The 12110-nt window shown below is 33.5% G+C and overlaps 1 protein-coding gene across 1 annotated transcript in view; it reads left to right on the top strand.

Moving 5' to 3' along the window:
- glsl (glutaminase like) overlaps positions 1-12110 on the top strand; it is a gene marked incomplete at its 3' end in the record, with an annotated part of 28504 nt that overhangs the window by 897 nt on the left and 15497 nt on the right. Inside the window, exons 2-4 of the mRNA XM_079560007.1 lie at positions 4036-4136; positions 9331-9383; positions 9557-9659. Coding sequence (XP_079416133.1) covers positions 4036-4136; positions 9331-9383; positions 9557-9659 — 257 coding nt within the window. The remainder of the gene's footprint in view (positions 1-4035; positions 4137-9330; positions 9384-9556; positions 9660-12110) is intronic.

The raw sequence follows: 12110 nt of genomic DNA, 5'->3' as shown, positions 1-12110 counted from the left end.
TTTGTTGGGTATTCAACTTCAATTCATTATTTTTGTAATTTTTTGTCATTTTTTAATCACATTTTTGTCATTTTTTGTCACATTTTTTGTCACATTTTTTGTCATTTTTTCATCAACTTTTTATCAATTTTTGTAATTTCTTTGTCAAATTTTTATCACTTTTTTGTCACATTTTTGTCATTTTTTTGTCATTTTTTGTCAAATTTTTTGTCACATTTTTTGACACATTTTTTAGTCATTTTTTGTCACATTTTTTATCATTTTTTTGACATTTTTTGACACATTTTTGTCATTTCTTTGTTAAGTTTTTATCACATTTTTTGCAATTTTTTTGTCACATTTTTGTCATTTTTTCGTCAATTTTTTATCAAATTTTTGGCATTTTTTGACACATTTTTGTCTTTTTTTGTCCAATTTTTGGCATTTTTTGACACATTTTTGTCTTTTTTTGTCAAATTTTAGAAATTGTTTTGTCAAATTTTTTCACATTTTTGTCTTTTTTGGTCATTTTTTGTCACATTTTCGTCATTTTTCTGGTCAATTTTTTGGTCAATTTTTTGTGACATTTTTGTGACATTTTTGCCACTTTTTCATCCATTTTTCGTCACTTTTTTGTCATATTTCCATCATTGTTTTCGTCTCAGTTTTGTTGCTATTTTCACACCTTTTTTTCCAGAAGCTTTTGGATTGGGGTAAAGCCAAACTGGAGAAAATGTGCTCGGTTCAGGTGGGAGTTAAGGGGTTATTGTTAAATTTTTGTCAGTTTGAATGAATCTAAGATAAAAGTGTGAATTGTACGAGTATAAATCCCACTTCAGACAAATTCACTTCTACTTTTCAAAATATTTCTTTTTTACTTGAGGAGAAAGAAGAAGTTTGTTCCATTGACAAATCTGATCTAAGGCGAGACCAAACCCGATTGATCTTTAGATTTAATCTCTTAATTCCTTAAAGGGACGGAGTTTTAAAGTGATTATGTATTTTCCTCCCTTTACTTGTTCCAACAATGTCCTAATGTGTAGAATGAGCTCAGACCTTTTCACCACAACTGCCGTCACGCACGAGCTTAATGTAGAAGGTGCAGTTACACGTGTGACCTGAGGTGGCAGTAGTGAGTATAAAATGGCCAACTTGCATCTAACTCCTTTAACACCTTAACTCCCACCTGAACCGAGCACATTTTCTCCAGTTTGGCTTTACCCCAATCCAAAAGCTTCTGGAAAAAAGCTGTGAAAATAGCAACAAAACTGAGACGAAAACATTGACAAAAAAGGGCGAAAAATTGATGAATAAGTGGTAAAAATGTCACAAAAATGTCACAGGAAATTGACAAAAAATGGACGAAAAAATGGCAAAAATTTGACAAAAAAAAAGACAAAAATGTGACAAAAAATTACAAACATTTGACAAAAAAAAAAGACAAAAATGTGAGAAAACATTGACAAAAAAGTGACAAAAAATGGATGAAAAAATGACAAAAATGTGACCAAAAAATAACATAAATTTGACAAAAAAAGACAAAAAATTGACCAAAAAAAAGACAAAAATGTGACAAAAAAATGACAAAAAATTGATAAAAAATTGATAAAAAAAATTGACGGAAAAATGTCAAAAAATTACCAAAAATTACCAAAAAATGACAAAATGTGACAAAAAAATGACAAAAATGTAACAAAAAATACATTCTAAAAATGTCAAAAATGTGACAAAAAATGACCAAAAAGTGACAAAAATGAGTTGAATACCCAACAAAAAAAATGATGGAGAAAAATCTGCTGACGTGAGGAAAAAGATCCTCTCGGTTCAGGCGGGAGTTAAGAGGTTAAGGTGATTATTTTTTCAGTGTAGACTCAGGTCAAACTGGCTCAACCATAAATATACAGAACATACATCACCAACACTGTGATATCTGGATTACATGTTGAGTATTTCATATCTGGCTTACATGTAGAGTATTTGCTGATCAGTGCGAGTCTCTCTGTTGGTGGTTCCGCGTTGGCTCAGTTTTTTAAGGCGTTCCAGGTTTACATTCCTCGTGAGTCGCTGAAGGACAGGCTGAGACGTGGCAGCCGCCAACACAAAGGAAACGGACACTCAGCAAAAAAAAAAAGTGTTTCAGATCAGCGGTTCATGTGGTGGAATGAGGTCGTGCACTTGAGCAAGACACTCACTGACACCTACTGACATGACTGTGGTGGGTCGGTGAATGATTGGCCGACCACCCCCTTTTGTGAATTCACAGCTTTCAATGATTTCAAGCAGCAAAACGTCTGACATGGCCTTGAATCACATTTATTAAGCTGTTTTCTGTATCTGCCAGCGTAGGGTTAGGTTTAAGGATGAAGAGTTCCAGCGTATGTGCCAGTGCAAGGCCTCATTTGAAAGCCAAGACCTTCTAGTTTCCAAAAATATGTGTAAGATCTGTGTGATTTTTTTGACTTTTTTGTAGAATTTTTGTCACTTTTTTGTTGAATTTTTGTTGAATTTTTGTTGAATTTTTGTTGAATTTTTGTTGAATTTTTGTCACATTTTTGTTGCATTTTTGTTGAATTTTTGTCACTTTTTTGTTGAATTTTTGTCACTTTTTTGTTGAATTTTTGTCACTTTTTTGTTGATTTTTTGTCACATTTTTGTTGATTTTTTGTCACATTTTTGTTGAATTTTTGTCACTTTTTTGTTGAATTTTTGTCACTTTTTTGTTGAATTTTTGTCACATTTTTGTTGAATTTTTGTCACATTTTTGTTGAATTTTTGTCACTTTTTTGTTGAATTTTTGTCACTTTTTTGTTGAATTTTTGTCACTTTTTTGTTGAATTTTTGTCACATTTTTGTTGAATTTTTGTCACATGTTTGAATAATCCCTGTGTGAGTGAAGAACAACTTACATCACACTTGCCGATCCTAAACCAAACCTAAACATATCTCCCTGATCGCCGGCATGTAACGGGTTAAGGCCTGAGATGGCTTGATTCCAGCAGGTCATTAATCTAATCTAATTAATGTATTTTTTTATAACATGCTGTTACTTGTGGACATTATTTGCTTCATAATTTCAGTGGAAATATGTTCAGCAGCAAGTTTTGTAGCTCGTATTTTTCTCTAGATGCAAGTTGGCCATTGTTTACTCACTACTGCCACCTCAGGTCATACATGTAACTGCAGCTTCTTTATTAAGCTCGTGTGTTCTACACATTAGGACATGCAGTACTAAGTAACGTGTTTACCTTAATAAACCCTCCCCGTAGTCCCTGTGGGGGTAACACAAGTGTTTATGGGATGATTGGAGGGTCTTTCATCGCCCCCTGGTGTCTCTGGCCACAAAACCACAATTGCAACTTGACTGCCACCGGACCGGAGCCACCAATACACACTAATGGAATCACGAAGAAGGAGCTAACAGGCTAACTGTGTGCTAGCGCCACTTTAAAGGGACTATACAGTAAAAATGTTAAAATGAAGTGTTTTCCTCCCCCTACATGTTCCTCCATCTCCTAATGTGTAGAATGAGCTCAGACCTGTTCACCACAACTGCCTCTAAAATCCTGCACTGCCGCTCAGAAAGGTGTTAATCCGCACGAGCTTAATATAGAAGCTGCAGTTACACGTATGACCTGAGGTGGCAGTAGTGAGTATAAAATGGCCAACTTGCATCTAGCCCCTTTTAAACTGTATTTACAGCCAAGTTTGAGTGAAAAAAATTATCTCCATTGTGTAATTGGATGAATAATAACCCTCTGTCCCTTTGTCTTTCCTGTCAGCGTAGTATTTACTCTCACGGACAATTAATGAGTAAAAAAATCACAACTTGCTACGACACCTGCAGTGGCGGTTATGGCCTCTAGGGGTGAGAGTTACTTAGTCCTGCTTTAAAGCTTAAACTACTACTATAGAATATATTACAATTTTAAAGTATCTTGCCCAACACTGGTCACAAATGATATTAGCCCATCCTCCACTTTTGGAACCCTACTTTATACAACATATTATTGTAGAGCTGCTTTGTTGTTTCATGTCTTGTAAAACTTTCTCGTGCAGTTTCCAGAGAACTCCGTCCCTGAGGCGAAAGTGGAGGAAGCGCTACGGAGGTTTGGACGGAAACAAACTCCTGGAGCCGAGCAAAGACCAGGACTCCACAGGTCTGGACTCGGGCTTTAATGGTTATTTTAAAGAGGGGTATTTTGCAAAATGTACTTTTTCCAGCTTTCCATCATGTTATTCTGTCACTCCCTCATTAAAAACATGGCTGAAGTGTTGCCTTGGCACATTCACGTATTTCTGAGTAATCTGTAAAAACTCTGATGGCGGCCATTTTAGGGATAGGTTTGCCTGAGTCCTCCTAGGAACGCCCCAATCCAAAAGCTTCTGACAAAAAAATTGACAAAAAAATGACAAAAAAAGACAAAAAAAGACAAAAAAAGACAAAAATATGACAAAAAACTGACAAAAAATTAACAAAAAAACGACAAAAAAACGACAAAAATTGACAAAAAAATGACAAAAATAGGATAAAAAATTGACAAAAAATTGACAAAAAAATGACCAAAAAATGACAAAAAAAGACAAAAAAAGACAAAAATATGACAAAAATATGACAAAAATATGACAAAAAAACCACAAAAATTGACCAAAAAAATGACAAAAAAATGACAAAAATATGACAAAAAAAAACAAAAAAAATACCAAAAAAAGACAAAAAATATGACAAAAATATGACAAAAAACTGACAAAAAATTAACAAAAATTTGACAAAAAAACGACAAAAATTGACAAAAAAATGACAAAAAAATGACAAAAAATATGACAAAAAATTGACAAAAAAGACCAAAAAAAGACAAAAATATGACAAAAATATGACAAAAAACTGACAAAAAATTAACAAAAAAATGACAAAAATGTGACAAAAAATTGACCAAAAAAAGACCAAAAAATGACCCAAAAAAAGACAAAAAAAAGACAAAAAAAGACAAAAAAAAGACAAAAATATGACAAAAAATGACAAAATATGACAAAAATATGACAAAAATATGACGAAAAGTAACCAAAAATTCACTATTTGACAAAAAGTTACTAAAATTAGTTGAAACCCCCCCCAAAAATGATCTGATCTAAAAAAAAAATATCTGACGACGTGAGGAAAGAGATCCATTTAGATGAGTTTTGTAGATCTTAGCTTTCAAATGAGACGTTACACTGGCCTACAGGATTTGGGTAAAGCTGAACTGGAGTTAAGAGGTTCTTAAAGAGACAGAGGCCTATTTCAAGACATTCACTACAGCCATTTTGAGAGAGACATTTTATACAAGGCAGTTATTCTAATTTACTGCATTTACAGACCAACAGAAGGTTTGTCATCATTGTAGTGAGATATAGACTGGTGCTATGGGACTGACAAAAGCAGAACACCCCCTCTTTAACCTCTTAACTCCCGCCTGAACTGAGAGGATCTTTTTCCTCACGTCATCAGATTTTTTTTCCATCATTTTTTTGTTGGGTATTCAACTCATTTTTGTAACTTTGTCGTTATTTTTTTATCAATTTTTTGTCAATTTTTTGTCATTTTTTTGTCTTTTTTTTTTGTCATTTTTTGTCATTTTTTTTTGTCATTTTTTTATCAAATTTTTGTCATTTTTAGTCAAATTTTTGTCATTTTTATCAATTTTTTTGTCAATTTTTTGTATTTTTTTATCAAATTTTTGTCATTTTTTTTGGTCATTTTTTGTCATTTTTAGTCAATTTTTTCAAATTTTTTTGTCATTTTTTTATCAACTTTTTGTCAATTTTTCGTCAATTTTTTGTCATTTTTTTGTCATTTTTTTGTCAAATTTTTCAATTTTTTTGGTTAAATTTTTATCAATTTTTTGTCATTTTTTCATCAAATTTTTCGTCACATTTTTGTCACATTTCCATCATTGTTTTCGTCTCATTTTATACAAGGCAGTTATTCTAATTTCCTGCATTTACAGACCAACAGAAGGTTTGTCATCATTGTAGCGTGATATAGACTGGTGCTATGGGACTGAAAAAAGCAGAACACCCCCTCTTTAAAAGTTCCTTCAGCGAACTCCTTCAGAATATCACGAAGTACGAGAAATGTGTCTGGAGGAGGGGGCTCGGATGAAGCTGTCGAGCCTCTGGTTAGTGGTTGAATACTTCGAAAATACTCCAAAACATGTTGTACCCAGAGTCACTTCCTGGTTGCCTTCATGTCCGTGCTGCGTCAGGAATAGCGTCCCCTTTAACCCACCCAGTGATTAGTGGTAACAGCGACATCCTGAAGAGGGCGTCGTTTCTAAATTAAGCCCCTGCCCTGCCCTCTGATTGGCCGAGGGACCGCCTGACCCCGCCCACTAAATAGGTTTCTAAAGTTAAATCCACCAAAGAATGTCGAGCGCCGCTTTCTCAACATGTGAGACGCTTCTTATTGTTTAGACCGAAAAGCGAATTCATTTAGTTTAGTCCATGTTTGTTTTACTCAGTTTGTTATTTATCCGGACCTGCTTGTTGATTAGTTTAAATGTCTCAAATTGAGTATAATATTGTAAATTTTATTAACCCCTTAACTCCCACCTGAACCGAGCACATTTTCTCCAGTTTGGCTTTACCCCAATCCAAAAGCTTCTGGAAAAAAGCTGTGAAAATAGCAGCAAAACTGAACGAAAAAAGCTATGGAAATGTGACAAAAAAGTGATGAAAAATTGATGGAAAAGTGGCAAAAATGTGACAAAAAAATGACAAAACTTTGATTAAAAAAATTACGAAAAAATTACAAAAATGTGACAAAAAATCGCTACGCTTCGTGTAGTGTTTATCGCAGTAACAGTTTCTGTAAAAAAACAAAATTGATGGAAAAAGTGGCGAAAATGTCACAAAAAGGTCACAAGAAACTGACAAAAAATGTACGAAAAAATGACAAAAATGTGACAAAAAAATGACAAAACTTTGATTAAAAAAATGACGAAAAAATGACAAAAATGTTATAAAAATGTGACAAAAAATTGATGAAAAAATGACAAAAAAATGACAAAAAAATGACAAAAATGTGACAAAAAATGACAAAAATTTGACCCAAAAATACAAAAAAAAATTATTTAAAAAATGACGAAAAAATGACAAAAATGTGACAAAATGTTACAAAAAACAACAAAAAATGGACAAAAAAAAATTACAAAAATTTGATTTAAAAAATGACAAAAATGTGATAAAAATGTGACAAAAAAGTCACGAAAAATTGATGAAAAAGTGGCAAAAATGTCACAAGAAAATGACAAAAAATTGACAGAAAATATACGAAAAAATGACAAAAATTTGATTAAAAAAATGACGAAAAAATGTGACAAAAAATGACAAAAATGTCAGTGGGACTTTAAAGGTTCAATAAAGGTCAAATAATAATAATTAGAATAAGAAAAGACATGTTATTCCACAGGCAGAGTCATGTTTTCTTAATCCCAGTCATTTTAACCTTGATTACACCCCACAGTGTATCAGTGACTTTCTTCCCAGAGTGTGTTGCCAATTAGCTGCAGTCTAGTCTTTAACTGAAACCTTTCCTCTGACCTGAAGCGACTCTGCAAACACCTGGCTTCGTGTAGTGTTTATCGCAGTAACAGCTTCTGGAAAAAAAAAATGGATGGAAAAAGTGGTAAAAATGTCACAAGAAACTGACAAAAAATGTACGAAAAATGACAAAAATGTGACAAAAAATGACAAAAATTGGATTAAAAAAATGACGAAAAAACGACAAAAATGTGACGAAAAATTGATGGAAAATGTCACAACGAAAATGACAAGAAATTGACAGAAAATTTACGAAAAAATGACAAAAATGTGACAAAAAATGACAAAAATTTGACCCAAATATACAAAAATAATTGATTTAAAAAATGACGAAAAAATGACAAAAATGTGACAAAATGTTACAAAAAACAACAAAAAATTGACAAAAAAAATTACAAAAATTTGATTTAAAAAATGATTAAAATGTGACAAAAATGTGACAAAAAAGTCACGAAAAATTGATGAAAAATTGGCGAAAATGTCACAAGAAAATGACAAAAAATTGACAGAAAATGACAAAAATTTGATTAAAAAAATGACGAAAAAATTTGACAAAAAATGACAAAAATGTCAGTGGGACTTTAAAGGTTCAATAAAGGTCAAATAATAATAATTAGAATAAGAAAAGACATGTTATTCCACTGGCAGAGTCATGTTTTCTTAATCCCAGTCATTTTAACCTTGATTACACCCACAGTGTATCATTTTTCCTGATGTGTTGTGACTTTCTTCCCAGAGTGTGTTGCCAATTAGCTGCAGTCTAGTCATTAACAGAAGCCTTTCCTCTGACCTGAAGCGACTCTGCAAACACCTGGCTACGTGTTGTGTTTATCGCAGTAACAGCTTCTGGAAGAGAAAAAAAATTGATGGAAAAAGTGGCGAAAATGTCACAAAAAGGTCACAAGAAACTGACAAAAAATGTACAAAAAAATGACAAAAATTTGATTTAAAAAACAACGAAAAAATGACAAAAATGTCACAAAAAATGACAAAAAATTGACCAAAAAATTGATTAAAAAAATGACGAAAAAATTACAAAAAATGACAATAATGTGACAAAAATGTGATAAAAATGTGACGAAAAATTTATGAAAAAGTGGCGAAAATGTCACAAAAATGTCACAAAAATGTCACAAAAATGTCACAAAAATGTCACAAGAAAATGACAAGAAATTGACAGAAAATTTACGAAAAATGACAAAAATGTGACAAAAAAATTACAAAAATTTGATTAAAAAAGGACAAAAAATTGACTGAAAAAGTACGAAAAATTGACAAAAATTTGACCAAAAAATTTCAAAAATTCCATTAAAAAAATGACAAAAAAATGACTAAAATGTGAAAAAAATGACAAAAAATTGATTAAAAAAATGACAGAAATGTGACAGAAATGTGACAAAAATGTGACGAAAAATTGATGAAAATTGGCGAAAATGTCACAAAAATGTCACAAGAAAATGATAAGAAATTGACTGAAAATTTACGAAAAAATTACCAAAATGTCAGTGGGACTTTAAAGGTTAAATAAAGGTCAAATGATAATAATAATCTTATTCCACTGGCAGAGTCATGTTTTCTTAATCCCAGTCATTTTTACCTTGATTATACCCCACAGTGTATAATTCTTCCTGATGTGTTGTGACTTTCTTCCCAGAGTGTGTTGCCAATTAGCTGCAGTCTAGTCTTTAACTGAAGCCTTTCCTCTGACCTGAAGCGACTCTGCAAACACCTGGCTTCGTGTCGTGTTTATAACAGTTTCCTCTCGCTTTCCAGAGGACGCGGCGCCGACGGACGACTGTCGACCCAGATCCTCCGTGACCCCGCAGGTACGACTCGCCCGGACTCGCCCCGGTCCCGTCAGCGCCTCCACTTCAAAGTCCTTCAAATTACCTCGTCTCTCATTTTCTCGCCGCCTCCTGGAAAGATCTGAGAAGCTTTTATTGCCGCGTCGAGGAGGCGCAGACGTATTTGATCTTCGTTGGTGTTTTTCTTTTCGCAGGTTTCCCAGGATGCAGCAGGAGCGCCCCGTCCCGCCCCCAGACTCATACAGGCTCTGACCCCTCTGCAGCGGCCGGTCAGTCTGGTCAGCCCGGGCTCTGCAGGTGAATCGCAGGAGACACATTTCACTTCACTCTTTAGGGAATTTCCCATGTTCCCCGGGAGGTGAAAACAGTCGTTATATTGAACGTGAATGACAGATTGTAAGTAAATCGGGTCTAAAAGCTGTTGTGTGGGCGGGTCGGATGTTCCATTTCATCAGAACTACAGCTTCAATCTTGTAAACTGGACTGATTTAGAATCGACGCCTGCAGAGCTAAATAAGTTGTGTGCGTAAAAGTGAAATAACTCCTCAAGGCCGTGGTTGTTTGGGAACAGCAGGCAATATTAACCCCTTAACTCCCACCTGAACCGAGCACGTTTTCTCCAGTTTGGCTTTACCCCCAGTCCAAAAGCTTCTGGAAAAAAGCAACAAAACTGAGGCGAAAACAATGATGGAAATGTGACGAAAAAGTGAGAAAACATTGATGAAAAAGTGGCAAAAATGTCACAAGAAACTGACAAAAATGTCACAAGAAAATAAAAGGAAATTGACAGAAAATTTACGAAAAAATGACAAAAATGTGACAAAAAATGACAAAAATTTGACCAAAAAATTCAAAAACTTTGATTAAAAAAATGACGAAAAAATGACGAATAAATGGCAAAAATGTGACAAAAATGTGACAAAAAATTGATGAAAAAGTGGAAAAAATGTCACAAGAAAATGACAAAAATGTGACAAAAAAATGATGAAAAAAGACAAAAAAAGACAAAAAATTAATTTAAAAAATGACGGAAAAATTACAAAAAAATGACAAAAATGTGACAAAAAAATGATGAAAAGGTGGCGAAAATGTCACAAAAATGTCAGAAGAAAATGACAAGAAATTGACAGAAAATGTACGAAAAAATGACAAAAATGTGACAAAAAATGACAAAAAATGACAAAAAATTGACCAAAAAAATTACAAAAATGTGATTTCAAAAATGACTAAAATGTGATAAGCAACAAAACTGAGGCGAAAACAATGATGGAAATGTGACGAAAAAGTGAGAAAACATTGACGAAAAAGTGGCAAAAATGTCACAAGAAACTGACAAAAAATATACGAAAAAAATGACAAAAATTTGACAAAATGCGACAAATATTTGATAAAAAATTCACGAAAAAATGACAAAAATGTGACAAAATGTGATAAATATTTGATAAAAAATTCACGAAAAAATGACAAAAATGTGACACAAAATTGACAAAAAATGACCAAAAAGTTACAAAAATGAGTTGAATGCCCAACAAAAAAATTATGAAAAAACAATCTGATGATGTGAGGGAAAAAATCCTCTCGGTTCAGGCGGGAGTTAAGAGGTTAAAAAAAGAAAAAGCGTTTTGGGGGTAAATTTTGTCCCTCAGCGCCCCCTAGCTAAGATATCTTCCCACGGCTCTGTGACTCCTGCCCACGAGTGCCGCATATCGGTGTTTCCTTCCAGGGAAAAGTGTTTCCGGGTTAGTCCTGTTGTGTTGTGATTCTGTGCTGATGTTGTGTCGTTGAGCCTGACTGAGATCCTCGTAATAGCTGCGGAGAATGACTCGCTCTGAGACCAGCCTTCAGTGACCGGCTAATAACCCACACAAAATAGTCCCGTAGTCTGGCAGATTTAGTGAGTTTAGTCAATGAAAAACACATTTATTATAAATGTTAGGTTTGTGGGACCCTGGTATAAGCGGATTAAACAACGAGGAGCCGCGTTAGACGTTATAATGCAGGAGGAACAACACTGTGTCGGGCGTTAGAACCGTCTAATGCGGCTCCGAGGTGTTTAATCCGTACTTAAACATCAAATAAATGATTAATCAAATGTTTAATGTCATGACTCACGTTAGCAAAATGGTGCTTTAGCGAAATCTAAAGCCAAATACACTAGAAAGAACTTTGGCATAGAGCTTCTAATACATTTTCTAGTCAGCATTACGTTTAATCAGATCCATCCATTTTCTTCCACTTTTCCGTTGCCGGGTCGTGGGGGCAGCTGTTGGAGTTGAAAACCCCCCAAAAAATGATGGAAAAAAAAATCTGATGATGTGAGGAAAAAAAGATCCATCCTTTCAAATGAGGCGTTAAACACTGGAACAATGATGGAAATGTGACAGAAAAGTGAGAAAAATGGATGAAAAAGTGGCAAAAATGTCACAAGAAATTGAGAAAAAATGGTCGAAAAGAGGACAAAAATGTGACAAAACGTGACAAAAAAGTTACAAAAACTTGATAAAAAATTTACCAAAAAATGACAGAAATGCGACAAAAAATGTGACAAAAAATGTATAAAAAATTGACAGAAAATTGACAAAAAAATGACAAAAATGTTACAAAAATGAGTTGAATACCCAACAAAAAAATGATGGAAAAAAAAACTCCTTTGATCATTTTTTTTGTCACATTTTTGTCCATTTTTTATCAAATTTTTGTAATTTTTTTGTAATTTTTTTGTAACATTTTTGCCACTTTTTCATCAAT

This window comes from Gobius niger (genome assembly GCF_951799975.1).
Source record: "Gobius niger genome assembly, chromosome: 7".
NCBI classification, from domain to species: domain Eukaryota; kingdom Metazoa; phylum Chordata; class Actinopteri; order Gobiiformes; family Gobiidae; genus Gobius; species Gobius niger.
Note: the sequence above shows the minus strand (reverse complement) of the source record. Positions and strands in the feature narration are given on the sequence as shown.